This window comes from Taeniopygia guttata, chromosome 26 (assembly GCF_048771995.1).
Source record: "Taeniopygia guttata chromosome 26, bTaeGut7.mat, whole genome shotgun sequence".
NCBI classification, from domain to species: domain Eukaryota; kingdom Metazoa; phylum Chordata; class Aves; order Passeriformes; family Estrildidae; genus Taeniopygia; species Taeniopygia guttata.
This window is the reverse complement of record NC_133051.1, coordinates 3,523,004-3,536,368: the sequence shown is the minus strand read 5'-3', so window position 1 is coordinate 3,536,368 and position 13,365 is coordinate 3,523,004. Positions and strand designations below refer to the sequence as shown.

At 54.8% G+C, this 13,365-nt stretch overlaps 2 protein-coding genes across 3 annotated transcripts; one reads left to right on the top strand and one right to left on the bottom strand.

Annotated features, from left to right (window-relative positions):
• Nucleotides 1-2,044: 2,044 nt before the first annotated feature.
• On the bottom strand, nt 2,045-4,524 carry LOC115498541 (tetraspanin-18-like). The gene is made up of 7 exons (XM_072918778.1): nt 4,468-4,524; nt 4,027-4,221; nt 3,423-3,497; nt 3,047-3,145; nt 2,786-2,965; nt 2,449-2,532; nt 2,045-2,092 (listed from the first exon to the last, which is right to left on the bottom strand). Exons 1-7 carry the CDS (start codon nt 4,522-4,524, stop codon nt 2,045-2,047), a joined length of 738 nt encoding a protein of 245 aa, XP_072774879.1.
• Nucleotides 4,525-5,860: 1,336 nt separating this feature from the next.
• ADIPOR1 (adiponectin receptor 1) lies at nt 5,861-12,596 on the top strand. 2 transcript variants are annotated; one of them, XM_072918936.1, is made up of 8 exons: nt 5,861-6,002; nt 6,109-6,442; nt 6,975-7,091; nt 7,701-7,872; nt 8,796-8,982; nt 9,969-10,156; nt 11,339-11,532; nt 11,833-12,596. In XM_072918936.1, the coding sequence occupies exons 2-8, from the start codon at nt 6,176-6,178 to the stop codon at nt 11,959-11,961; spliced, it is 1,254 nt and encodes a 417-aa protein (XP_072775037.1). In that variant the 5' UTR covers nt 5,861-6,002; nt 6,109-6,175; the 3' UTR covers nt 11,962-12,596. The 2 variants fall into 2 exon arrangements, with proteins under 2 accessions (XP_072775037.1, XP_012426415.1); XM_012570961.5 differs by having other exon boundaries at nt 5,862-6,002; nt 6,109-6,325.
• The last annotated feature ends 769 nt before the right edge of the window (nt 12,597-13,365 follow it).

Genomic DNA, 13,365 nt, shown 5'->3' with positions numbered 1-13,365 from the left:
GACTACAACCTTGGTCCGACCTAGGTATATCCTCTTATGAGATGTTGTTTGGGTTACCCTTTTTAGATTCAACCCATGAAGCTGCAACCTATGAAGAGGGGGAAGTAATTGTCATGAAATATATTAAGACCATAGCCCAAAATCTAGAGTATTTATGAAAATTAGGAATGATTCCCCAAATTCCCCTTCTAGACTTCAAGATACATCACATAAAACCTGGGGATTGGGTGTTAATTAAATCCTGGAATGAACAACCATTGAAACCATAATCAGAAGGTCCCTTTCAAGTGCTAGTAAGAACAGAGACAGCCATCAGAACCGCTGAAGAAGGGTGGACCCACGCTAGCCATGTCAAAGGACCTGTGGAAGAACCTGAGGAGTGGACTACAACATCTGAACCAGGTGATACAAAACTGACTCTTAAACGAGGATTAAGAGGTAGCGAACAGATTTGATCCGACTAATCCAGAGAATGTTCCAAGGAGCACAGAAAATGGGGAAGGACAGCCAGTTTTGTATGGACTTTGAGAGACCTTGATTTCACACCAGGGGAAGACACATAAGCTCCCAGCAGAAAGACCAGGACTGTATTGGCCAAAAGGGAGAGGGTCTAACGTATTGACATTAGTATGTGAAGTATTATTGTGGTTATCACTCTCTGTGGATGGAAACTACTAGAGTCTGTTAAATGGGAAGGTCTTAGAGGATTAGGAAAAGATCATAATGGAAAAAGTACTAAAGGCAACTAAAATTGGAAGATGGCAAAATTGGGAGAAGTAACAAAGGGATGGAGGGCAAGACCAGGTTGGCCTCTGTACTTGCCACCAGGAAAATCATACACACTTGCTATAGGTAGCTACCCTATAAGGCATGGTGGGTGGAAGTAAAAGCCATACGGGACCTCTATTACTCACATTTTTATCCCTCACTTGCCTTTTATTACAGAGGACTACCCATATCATGAGAGCCATCAATCATTTTCTCAGGGAGACTCAAGGTTTTTGCTGCCCTGAACCACGTCAACAGATACTGTTAGGACTCATTCATGTATAGTTCAAGTTTATATAATCAGATATAAGGAGAACAAGTTAGAAGAAGTTGATTTTAGTAGACACTGTATGAATTGATTTTGTATTATTGGATGTTGTAATATGGTTGATGTTAGGTTGGACAATTTTAAGTAAATATGGCTAATGTTGGGTCGGTCAATTTCAAGTCTTGTAATGAAATTGGAAATGAGACTCATTTGCATGAGCCAAATAAATGAGGTATCAAGAGAAAAAGGGGGGGTTGTTATGAATAAGGTGTAGTGATTGGCTCATGCAAATGAGGAGGAATTATTAAGTATGGTGGGAAGAAGTTCTGTTAAGGTTTATTCTTTTGACATGTACTTTTGTTGTTCCAGTTTGGTTTTGAATTATTTTCTGCTCTCCCTCCAATCCTCCCCTCCCCCTGTGTGGTTGCTGCCTGGCAGCTTTAGCCAACAGGGCTGTCAAAAATGTCGGGGGGGGCACACACTTGCCCCTTGCAAGAGGTGGCAGAGAGTGGGGGACACTTGTTGCTGGGAGGCTTGGCAGGGTAACATACCACCACCAATCAAGATGCAAGAGGGGCTCCACCAACGAGAGGCACAGAGGACTAACTGACAGACCTTGGGAGAAGCCAAATCTACTTATAAGAATGAGGTCATGGACCCTAGGAGGAGACAAGTATATATATATGGGCAAAGGCACGGACTGTGGGAAGTGCTGGGAGGATATAGAAGGACTGTGTATGAATATTAATGTGGCTGATGCAACTTTGAATATATAAAAGGCAAAGACACTTTTGTGAGCTGAGTGTCTGGTGAGCAAAGAGAGTGTCACTATGCTCCTAGCGCTGTCTCCTCTTTGCTTTGTAACTTTAATGGGTTCTAATTAAATTTTATTTACTCATTCCTGCCCAGTGGTTGAATCATTTATTCAGTGATGAGCTGATCTCTGTTGAGTGAGGAAAGGCTGTGTCCTCAGCTGCTCCCAAAGCCCTGGGCATGTCCCTGTCCCACTCAGTCGAAGTTGTAGTAAAGGCAGAAGGCGAAGAACATGGCAAAGATCTGGAATGATGGAGGTGGGAAAGGGTCAGCCCCATAGCAGGGCCGGGCCAGGCTGAGGTTGGAAGCAGAGAGGGGCAGGAGGATCCCTGGCCTGGGGCCATCACTGTGCCCCTCGAGGGGCCTGGGCCAGCTCTCCTGGTGCTGCACAGTGACACCAGGGACATCAGGGTGAGGAGACCCAGGGGGAGTAAAACAAACCCTTCCTTGTTCCTTCACCTGCCCTATCTGCAGCAGAGAGCAGGCTCAGTACCCCGAGACAGACCTGAGCCCATTTGTGCTCTCCTTGCCCACTGAGCAACCCCCCTGCCACAAAGAGTGGACATTCTGCCTGCCCTGTCCCCGGCCCCCCTCATTACCTCAATGCCTAGCACAGCTAAGCTGCAGGTCCCAGGGAGGGAGATGTACCTCTGCAGGGTCTTGCCGAAGGTAGAGAAGCAGCCCTGGGGCAGAGAGAGGAGGGAGGGGCTCTCTCATGTTCCCCATTGCCACGGAGAGCTCAGAGGGGGACTGGGTTGCAGGGGGATGTGGAGGGTCCCTTGTGGGGCAGGACAAGCTGAAGACTTTGGGAAGCACAGGACTGTTGAACCACAACCAGGCAATGTCCCTGGTTTCTGTCCCTTATTCTCTGCTCCATGAGCCTGGGAAGGGCTGAAGCTGGGACAGATACACAGACACAGCCGAGTTGTGCCATACCTGCTCATGGATGTAGCCAGGGCTTCTGTCCTGGCACTGTTCCCAGCCCAGGAGCTCTCCTGCCTGCAGAAGCCCATCCCGGGCGCAGCATGCTCGTGGCCATGGCATGCCTGGGTGCAGCTCTTGGAAGCGGGAGCCATTCCCAAAGTCTTCGGGTCCTAAAACACCACAGCACGAGAACTGGAACAGAAGGGAAACATCACCACTGTGGTCACACTTGATGGATCCTGTGCATCCCCCAGGAGCCTCCCAGCTGCTCACCGTGACCATGAGGGTGTTCCAGGCTGTGGAGAAAACCTCAGCACCCTCGTCCCCACCATAGTTTCTCTGCAGCTCAGACAGGAAGTGCTCGGGCTGGACCTGTGGAATTAGTGCCGGGGCTGGGACTGTTCCTCTCCCGCTCTGCTCAGGACTAGCTCCTTTTGAGAACTGGGCACTTAGTGGAGCCCCCCCCTCCCCCCTCACCCCCCCCAACCCCCACCCCCCCTGCCACCTGCTCTGCTGTTTGTATTGTGGTAGTGATGATGGAGGTGAGAGGAAGGGTGTCCCTACACGAGCCCCAGTTGCCTGGTGGACTCAGAGCCGTGGCCATGGCATGACAGAGGGAGGCTGGTGACACTGGGGATGGTGCCAGTACCTGTTTCCAGTGCACCAGGAAGAGAACGGCCCCAATGAGCTGCGTGAGGAAGACGAGGCTGACAAGGATGAAGAACTGGAAGGCAGCAGGTGAAGGAGTCAGAAACCAGCCTGATCCCATCAGCAGCTTGCTCACATTATCCCTGCCCTCCTCTGCACCTGCCCTGCCTGTACCCTGTGTCCCTGGGACAGCTCCTGGGGACAGATGCCACATTTCTGACCACTGTGGCTGCAAGGCAGGGGTTAAAAACAAGCAGTGTCTGCAAGGGACTGGGGATGCTGAAGAAATGGGGGTTTTGGTGCTCAAACAGGTGTTTTTATGCCTTTTAACAGCAGTGGGGTCATCTTGGAAAGGCCATGTGATAAAAGCCAGTAGCTTCAGAGAGAATTGACCCTACTTGGTGGCTTTATAAATTGTCTGGGTTCTAAACTGAAACTCACAAGGTGGGGAGTGGATGGCAGGACATGCTGAGGATAAGGACCACCATCTCCTCACTCCTCCAGGAACACCTGCATCCCCCACCACCATCCAGCCCATGACTCCTGCCCCCAGTGCCCCCTGACCATATCTTGCAGCCCCTTCCCACCTATCTTTCCCCCCTCACCAGCAGTAGGAGTGGGCGGCTCCGGCGCAGGGCCCCACAGCAGCCCAGGAAGCCCAGCAGGGACAGGGCGATGCCCACGACCAGCAGCAGCCATGCGCCTGCTCTCAGAACGGCCCTGGCAGCCACGATGTCTTGGAAACCGGCCGGGTCCACGGCCACCCAGACTCCCATGCCTGCCAGGCATGTTCCCCCAGCCTGCAGGGAGAGGTCAGGAGATGATCATGGGCTCAGGTGATGTCCAAGCCTTGGGCCCCTCCTGGGAATGGGTGTCACCCACCCCTGAGCCAGACAGAAATGTCATCCCGTGTGGGTGGGGGATGCCTCAACCCTTGGTTCCCTCCCTGGGACCGGTGTCACCCACCCCTGAGCCAGATGGAGTTATTGGTCCCCAGGCACAGGTTCCCTCCACCCCTGCACCCCACAGGGCCCAGGGGGACTCACAAACACCAGCACGTTGAAGATGAACCTCAGGTACTTCATGCAGCTCAAGACACCCATGGGGACACCAGTGGGGAGGGACACAGCAGTATTTGTCCCTATGGAGAGGAGAGCAGAACCCTGGCCACAGCCAGCCTTGACTTGTCCTGGACCCCATGGCTCCAGCAGAATGTGGGGGGATGCAGCTTCTCAAAATTCCCAGATAATTTTCTATCCCCATCATCTCCCATGATACCCCAAAAAGCCCCAGACCTGTGTCCTCTCCAAATTTGTGTCCCCTCCCAACCATGAGTCCCCTCTCAACAACATGGCCCCTTCAAACCCCATGTCTCCAGTCCTTTGTCCATCTAAACCCTGTGACCCATCCAAATCTTGTGTCCCTTACAAACCCATGCCCTCTACAGATCTTGTGTCCCCACCAAATGGTGTGTCCCCTACAAATTCCATGCCCCCTCCAAATTCATGTCCTTTCTAAATCCTGTGTTCCTTTCAGCCCCCACACCACTCACCCTGCGGGGATAGTGGGCGACCCAGGTGCCTCCAGCCTTCCCTGGTGATGCCAGCACCTATATAACATCACGAAGGGCGGAAAATCTCTCCCCCCTTACGACTCCAGCAGTCCCCAAGAAATCTCTTCCAGCAGCAAGGCCATGAATGATTGATGGGGAACAGGATCCCCCATTGTGCAGCCGGCGGCTGGGAGTCTCCTGCTCTTGTCAGCCAAGGAAATTAAACCTGTGGGCAGGGAAAGATGAGCCACCCCACCAGGCCGGGGGGGACCTCGGCCATTGATAATTACTGTGCCATTTGGGAAAGCCCTCAATGGCCACACTCAGGCTATCAGCTGTTGGGACACAGGGACATCCCAGATGAATCACAGAGTCTGTCACCTCTCGTTGCCCACTTTAGGAGCTCTCTAAACACAGAGTCACGTTAGAAAGGAAACATTATTGATTCTGCACCAGGTACAAGGAGGAGGTTTCCACAAATCAAGCACAGCGAAGGATAAAAGGTTAAATACAGTAAAATTTACATGAACCTGCATATCTAAAGCATATTCTTTGCCTGTCTAATGCATATTTGTTTTGGTGATGTGACTTTACTCAGTGCTTGAAACACAAAGTTCCTCATTAAAGCATGCTCTGTTGGAGGAATGGAATCACGGCAGTCACGGTGCGGAAGGTGAGAGCGCTTATCCCGGGACGGTAATTCACCGAGGACGGGCTCGGTGCCACCGCAGCCCCGCGGGGCCTCTCCCCCCGCGCTACCCCCGGGCTGCCACCAGGGGGCAACCGAGCGTGCGGCCACAGAGCTGCGCCGCGCGGCCAGAGCGGCTCCTGCCGGCACCCCTCGGCCAATCGCAGCGCGCGGCGGCCGTTGGGGCGGGAGAAAGGAGAGACAGACAGTTCTCTTAACCAATCATGGCTCGCCGTTCTGCAGGGCGGAGCCCCGGTGGGGCCGGAAGCAGCGCTGTGCGGTCCCGTTCCCTTAGCGTTGCTTCCGGTGCCGCCGCCGCCGCCCGCGGGATGTAGCGGCCGGTGAGGGACGGGCGGGGGAGCGGCGTGCGCTGTTTCCAGCGCCCCGGGGAGAGCCCTGCCGCCGGTCCCCTCGGTCCCGGTAATTCTGTGCTTCTTCCTCCCCCAGCGCGGCGGCAGAAGGACGCGGAGGGACCTTCACCGGTGCCTCGGAGCCGCACGCACCCGCCGCCCCGATGGCGTCCCGCAAGGCCCCCGCCGGGGCGGGCAGCGGGCTTGTGGCCGCCGGCCGAGAGCGGGAGCGGGAGCGGGCGCACCTGGAGCTCGCCGAGCTGGGGCCGCTCCTTGAAGAGAAGGGGGACCAAGGAGCCACCGGCGCGGCCAGCGTGAGCCCCTCCGAGACCCCCGGGCGGGAGGGGACCCAGAGCCTGCCTCAGTCTCCTCGCTCCGTCTTCGCGGATTATCCCGGGAATCTGCCCGTTATCCCGTTAATAGTTAGAGGAGTACGGCTCTGTATTGCTCCTCGGGCCGGTCCGTCTAACGAGCCGGCCTAAACTCTGCTCCTGCGCAGCAGGCATGGAGCCGGGATAGTCCTTCACAGGGATGTCACCGGGATCGCTGTGTCTGTACCGGGTGTTTCCAGTGCCCCACCATTTCCACAGGTCCGGGCATCACCTTCCCAAACCCCTTTCCCGCTGAGGAGAGCGGGAGCTGTTCCAGGACCCAGAGCGTTCCCAGATCAGAGTTGCCTCTGCTCGGGTGGGCCGGCTTGGGTGTCCTGGCTGGGCCAAGTGGCCATTCCTGCTTTGGTTGTAGGGATGAAAATCCCCGGTGGTAATCCTGCTTTTTGACAGGATAATTCTGGGATTTGCATGCTCAGGATAGGTCAGGCAGCAGCATGTTGCATAAACGAGGGTGACCGGTGGGTCCTGCTCATCCCGTCAGAGGGGTAAAGCCCCAGGTGCTCTCAGAAGGTCAGGGATTATTTCTCTCCTGGGGGCTGGAGCGATTCCCTCCTGGCTCTTCTCACTGCAGGCTGAGGACCCGCCATGCCCAGTGGCCCGCGAGGAGGAGGAGGAGGTGGTACGGGTGCTGACCCTGCCTCTGCAGGCTCACCATGCCATGGAGAAGATGGAAGAGTTTGTGTACAAGGTACCAGAATCTGTGGCAATCCCCCAGTCTTGATTTTGGAACAGATTCCCCAATTCCGGGGTTTGGGGTGACAGGACGTGTCCGCATAAAGCTCCATGTGGCTGCAGCCGGCTCCAGCTCTGCTGGGCTGCTCCCAGCAGCATCCCTGGGAATGGTGTGGGAAGGGGTTGGCTTGGATGGGGGTTGACCCAGCCATGGTGGATGAGAAGCAATTCAGATGTTCCTGCGGGCCTGGATGAGACCCGGGAGTCCAAGTGCTGGCCGGGGTGTCACCCGGTGCCCGCAGTGCAAGAATTCCCTGATCAAACAGGGAACAGTCTGTGGGTGTGGAAGGGTTAAAGCTGAGGGTATTAACCACCCCTGACTTCCTGGGGGGTCCTTGTGGGAACTGAGGTGGGGGTCAAATCACTCCCTGGGGCAGCTGGGAATCACTCCCTGGGAAGTTATGGAGAGCAAAGGGCAGGATGTGGGTAAGCGGCTTATAGCGTCCCACAGGGCACCTGGTGTTGAAGAAGCTAAACTTCCTCTTACTGAGGAGCATCCCAGATGATCCATGTTCCCCATGGATCTGGGGCTCTGGGCTGCCCTGATCTCCCTGGTGTGTTGCAGGTGTGGGAAGGACGCTGGCGTGTGATCCCGTACGATGTCCTGCCCGACTGGCTCAAAGACAACGATTACCTCCTGCATGGACACCGGCCCCCCATGCCCTCCTTTCGCGCCTGCTTCCGGAGCATTTTCCGAATACATACTGAGACAGGCAACATCTGGACACACCTGCTGGGTGACTGTGGGGAAGGGGGAGCCCTGGGGCTGGAGGTACTCAGACCGTGCATTAGGGTTAGAACAGGCTTGGTGCCAGGTCCTCTCCATGCCCAGGGCTCTCTGTGTGGATCCTGTGCATGCATGAGGATATGACATGGAGTGCCTGGAGCCCCCTGGGAGAGAGGGACCAGGGCTGTGCTCAGCCACTCCAGGAGTGTGACAGGGAAATGTGTCCTGGACAAGCACAAGAGAGCCTCAGAGGATGTTCCTCTGAAATGGCCGTAGAGATGCTCTGAGGGCTGGAGCTCTTCTGCTCTGGAGCTGGGCTGGGAATGCTGGGAATACTTATCCTGAAGAAGAGAAAGCTCCAGGGAGACCTCAGAGCCCCTTCCAGTACCTAAAAGAGCTCGAGGAGAGCAGGAGAGGGATTTTGGACAAGGGCCTGGAGTCACAGGACAAGGGGGAATGGCTTCTCAGTGCCAGAGGGCAGGGATAGATGGGAGAGTGGAAGAAATTCTTCCCTGTGAAAATGATGAGGCCCTGGCCCAGGTTGCCCAGAGAAGCTGTGGCTGCCCCATCCCTGGAAGTGTCCACAGCCAGGTTGGCTGTAGCTTAGAGCAGCCTGGGTTAGTGGAAGGTGTCCCTGCCCATGGCAGGGGGTGGAATGTGGTGAGCTTTAAGGTCCCTTCCCACGTAAACCATTCTGTGATTCCATGACCCTGTGAAACAGCAGCTCTTTGCCCTGTGCCTGCCCCTTCCCCCAACCCCAGCCCTTCTTGTTTGCACAAACAAAGGTCTCAGCCAGAGGGACCCACTGTGGGTTACTGAGCACCCCTGGGATACATCCAGGACCTCCAGGAGCATGGCCAGGGCTGTTCTTATCCTGGCTCTGCTGAAATCCCCCACTGTCCCCCTTACTTCCTTCTCCATGTGTTCCTGCAGGGTTTGTTCTGTTCCTCTGCCTGGGGATCCTGACCATGCTGCGGCCCAACATGTACTTTATGGCTCCTCTCCAAGAGAAGGTAGTGTTTGGGATGTTCTTCCTGGGAGCAGTGCTGTGCCTCAGCTTCTCCTGGCTTTTCCACACTGTCTACTGTCACTCAGAGAAGGTCTCGCGGACTTTTTCAAAGTGAGTCAGCATGAGTGTGGTTGTGTGGTCTCCTGGGAGGTGTTGGGTTTTTGCAGCACTTCCTCTTGGAAAGCGCTGTGTTCTCAAATGTTTTATCCCTGGAGGAAGGGCCTGCCAACCCAATCCAGCATGGAACTGAGGGGAACCATAACAGGGTTCTGGAGGGTGTGCCAGCTCAGGGGCCTCAGGTGCATAATAAAGATCCTGAGACCCTGCAGCTCCCAAGGGAACAGGATCCTGGCTCCCAAGGGAATGGCCTCTACGTTCCCAAGGGAACAGGCTCTTTGCCCCTTATAGTAGTGAATTGAGGAGGGGTCTTGCTCTCACTGGGCAGCTGGGGGCCATGGCCAGTTTGGCAGGTTCCAATTTACTGGATGCTTTTAAAAACTTCTGTTTTGGATCCAGTTTGGACTGAAGCCAAATGGAAGGAAACACAAAGAGGATTCCCAGCAGAGTGGGAAGGCTGGTCAGTGGTTTGTGCCTGTTCCTGGGCTGCTCCAAGGGTCAAGCTCCCATCAGCCTTCACAGTGAGGCTCTCAAGTGATATTCTGCTCCCATATGGCTGTTCAAGGCATTTATTTGGGTGCTGCTTGGTGGGAGTCCTGCCCATCCCCTTTTCACAACTGCCAGAGATCCCATGGGATCCTGTCTCCAGAACAAATCCAGGAGGAATGCCCTTGTGTTCCTGGGAAGGCAATGGGGGCAGTTCAGTGGCTATGTTTCTGTGGTGTGATGAGTAGAGAATCACAGATCCATGTGCACAAGGATTTGTTCTCAGTAGTTTGAGCTCCAGCCTCCTCTTGCCCCTCCCCAGCATTCCCACTGTGCCCAGGCCCTTTCTGCTGTTGCACCTGCCCTGGTGGGACCCCAGCACACCCCTCCTGCCCAGTGACTCCACTCAGGTGCAGGCTGGAGAGTTCCCACACATGGAGGGGGTGGATTTTGGGGCTCACCTGTAGCTCTCTGTCATTGCACCCTGCCTGCAGGTTGGATTATTCAGGAATTGCACTGCTGATCATGGGGAGCTTCGTCCCGTGGCTCTACTACTCGTTCTACTGCTCCCCACAGCCAAGACTCATCTACCTCTCCATCGTCTGTGTCTTGGGTATCTCTGCCATCATTGTGGCACAGTGGGACCGATTTGCTACCCCGAAGCACAGGCAGACCAGAGCAGGTAGGAGCTTCCTCTTCCCATGAGTCCTAGGAGGCACTTCAGGCAGATCCCATTTTGGATAAGCTCTGGGCACCTGCAGGATTCATTCTCCCTGAGCAGCACAGCACTGCAGGGAGTGGCCTCCTGCCTCCTCTTGCTGTGCTGGAGATTCATCTCCTGAGCAGAGCCTGAGGTCTGGAGTTTAAAAATAGCCTTGGGCGGGCTGGGGCTGTGCCTTTTCTGCCTTCTCTGGGAAGCATTTTAGCAGCAGGAACCTGCAGCTGGGGTGGAGGAGGAAGGCATTCCTGAGCTCTTCCCTGCCAGGGACACACTGGCTGGTCCCTGCCTACCTAGGGGTGGAATGGGGGGCTGCCTCCAGCCCCACATCCCAGTTTACCCCAGTTTTAATGGCAGGTCCCATCAGCCTTGCTGAGCACCAGGAGACACCTCCCTCCCCAGCTCCCAGGAGTCCTGAAGCAAATGTCTCTCAGATCACTGTCCTGGCTACATGAGTGAGGAAAGACCATGCTGAGACAGAGGCCAGCTGAGAGCCCTCAGATGAGGGCAGGGGACAGGCAGGACTCATGTCCCCATGGCTCCTCCCCATTGCATCTTGTGCCCCCAGTACAAACAGGATCCAGCCGGGTGCCACCAAGAGCCTCTCCCGGCCAGTGTCACTATGGTGCCACTTGTTCTCTGCCAACTCATCAGAGGCCAGAGCTGAACCTTTCAGCTGCTGCTGAGCTCCTTCCTCTGGAGCTGCAAGAGATTACTTTATTGGAAGGGGTGGCTGTGTTCCTGGTGCAATCCAAAAGGCTGGCACCTTCCAAAATGTCCCTTCCTGTAGCCAGGAGTGGGAGCTGCTGCAGCCCCGCGTAAGAAACACTGGGCAGGTTCTACCCAGTGAGCACAGGGACAGTTTTACCTGGGATGTGGAGCTGTGGGTCCCTCATTTTGTGAAGGATAAATGCCATGAGGACTGGAGAAGTTTAAGTGTTCGGACAACGCTTTCTCACCTGAGTGAGATTGTTTGGGGGTCTCCAGTGCAGGGCCAAGAGTTGGATACAATGATCCTTATGGGTCCATTCCAGCTTGAGATATTTGATGAATTCAGTGAAGAAAAGCTGCTTCCCTAGTACAGGATGAGGGATCAAGGGGAGTTTGTGGGAGGAACGGCTCCCTGACCTCCTTTCTGGGCCACAGGCGTGTTCCTGGGGCTGGGACTGAGCGGGGTTGTGCCCACCATGCACTTCACCATTGCCGAGGGCTTTGTGAAGGCCACCACGGTGGGACAGATGGGCTGGTTCTTCCTCATGGCTGTGATGTACATCACGGGCGCTGGGCTCTACGCTGCCCGCATCCCTGAGCGCTTCTTCCCGGGCAAGTTCGACATCTGGGTGAGTGTGGGGGTGAACAGTTGTCTGGGGGCAGCTCTGGGCTCAGGGGAGGGGGCGTTGAGGGGCTGGAGGCTGGGGGTGTCTGGCTGTGCCTCAGCACATGCTGGCAGGCAGACCTTGAACAGGTTCTGTGCGTGGGCAGGGCAGGGCAAAGTACAGGGCAAAAATCGCTGCTGGGTGCAACAGAGCGGGGAGCAGAGCACAGAGGACACTCCTGGGGCAGTGAGGAGGAAGAGGAGGTGTTGGCAATGTTGCTGTACCCTTTGGTGTGGTCTGAAGGCTTTTTTTGCTTCCCTGCAGTTCCAGTCTCATCAGATCTTCCACGTGCTGGTAGTGGCTGCAGCCTTTGTCCACTTCTATGGGGTGTCTAACCTGCAGGAATTCCGCTACGGCCTGGAAGGGGGGTGCACAGATGACTCTCTCCTCTGAGAGCACCTGGTTTTAGTACAAGCTTCCTAAGTGCTTTTTAAACTCTTGTCTTTGCTAAAATCAAAAGGAAGACTCAAAACCATTTGGGGTTGTTGGTTTGCTGTTTTTTTTTTTTTTTTTTTTGTAAAGAGACAAAAAAATAAGAAACTGATAAATCCTTTAGCAAAGTTGTTGACCAAATCCTCACTCCCTTCCCCACGCATTGCACTGGGGCTGCAGGGGGACTCCCAACTTCTCCAGACAGTGTTTTAGCTGCACCGGGATCACCTGCTGCTCCGCCAGCACGGGGAACAGCTCCCTGCTCCCACACAGCTAAGCACATCCCGCTCCTCACGCACCAGGAGTTTTGCATATCCCCCACAGCAGTGCCTGGCTGGGGCAGCCCCAGGCATGGGCACACGCTCATGTAATTTAAAGTTTTAATTGTCCTTTTTGTTTTGTTCTGTTTTCCTTGACAAAGTAATGTAAACATAAATGAAAGAATATTTAATATTTAATACTAAGCTTTAAGACAACGTGCTGCCACTGCAGTCCTTGGCTCCCTCACTGTCGGGAGCAGGGAGGAAGGACAGTGTTGTAGGGAATGTAGAACTGCTGTAGCTGATTGAAATAAAAAGGTCAATAGTTCAGTGTCAGTGCTGTGTCTGTGTCCATTTTTGAGGTGGGTAAGAGAGGGCTCTGGGCACCCCAGGAGCAGGGCAGGGGCCCAGGGCAGTGGGATCTCTCCAGCTGCGGTGGACTCTGGACTGGGCTGGAATAAAACAGGAAACTGGTGGTGTGGTGATGACAGGGCAAGAAACACGGCCCTGGTTGGTGACAGCTCTGGGACTGTGACTTCCCTTGGGGCTCAGTAGGGCAGGAGAGGTGTCACAGCCTGTCTAGGGTGGGGGCAGTGCAGGACTATGCCCCAGTCAGAGGTTCTCCTGGTGCACAGTGGGGTTTGGAGGGGCAGAGATCTGCACAGTTAAGCCCAGCTCAGGCAGCTGAAGGCATTGCCTGACCTATGGGTAAAGGAGTGTAGGCAGAGCAACTACTGCCCCTGTGCCACCTGTCCCTGCCATCCCCCAGAGGTGAGGGTGTCCTTTGGCTGAGCTGTTTGGATGTGGCTCAGCTTTGGAAATCCCCCAGGCTCCTGTGTACTGTATCAGGAACTGCCAGCAAGCAATGGCATCAATGAGTTAATTAACGAGTTACAACAGAAAACCTCGCTGGATGTGATTTTGTAACTTTGGCAAGAGGGAGGGGGCTTCCACAGCTGGAGTTTAAGGACAAAACCACAGAGCAGATGTGGTAACTGCTCAGGCCAAGATCTGAGATGAAAAACAGGAGGCTGTGCTGGCAGCAGGTGGAATGCTTCCCCCTCCAGCCCCATAACCTAAATCCAACAGGGAAGAGGATACATTC

Coding starts and splice junctions, on each gene's coding strand:
- LOC115498541 (XM_072918778.1), bottom strand. CDS start 4,524: ATGGGTGTCTTGAGCTGCATGAAGTACCTGAGGTTCATCTTCAACGTG. Junction 2,533..2,785: donor CTGGCTACATCCATGAGCAG/GTATGGCACAAC, acceptor TCTCTGCCCCAG/GGCTGCTTCTCTACCTTCGG. Junction 2,093..2,448: donor TAGCTGTGCTAGGCATTGAG/GTAATGAGGGGG, acceptor CCATCATTCCAG/ATCTTTGCCATGTTCTTCGC.
- ADIPOR1 (XM_072918936.1), top strand. CDS start 6,176: ATGGCGTCCCGCAAGGCCCCCGCCGGGGCGGGCAGCGGGCTTGTGGCC. Junction 7,092..7,700: donor TGGAAGAGTTTGTGTACAAG/GTACCAGAATCT, acceptor GGTGTGTTGCAG/GTGTGGGAAGGACGCTGGCG. Junction 11,533..11,832: donor CGGGCAAGTTCGACATCTGG/GTGAGTGTGGGG, acceptor GCTTCCCTGCAG/TTCCAGTCTCATCAGATCTT.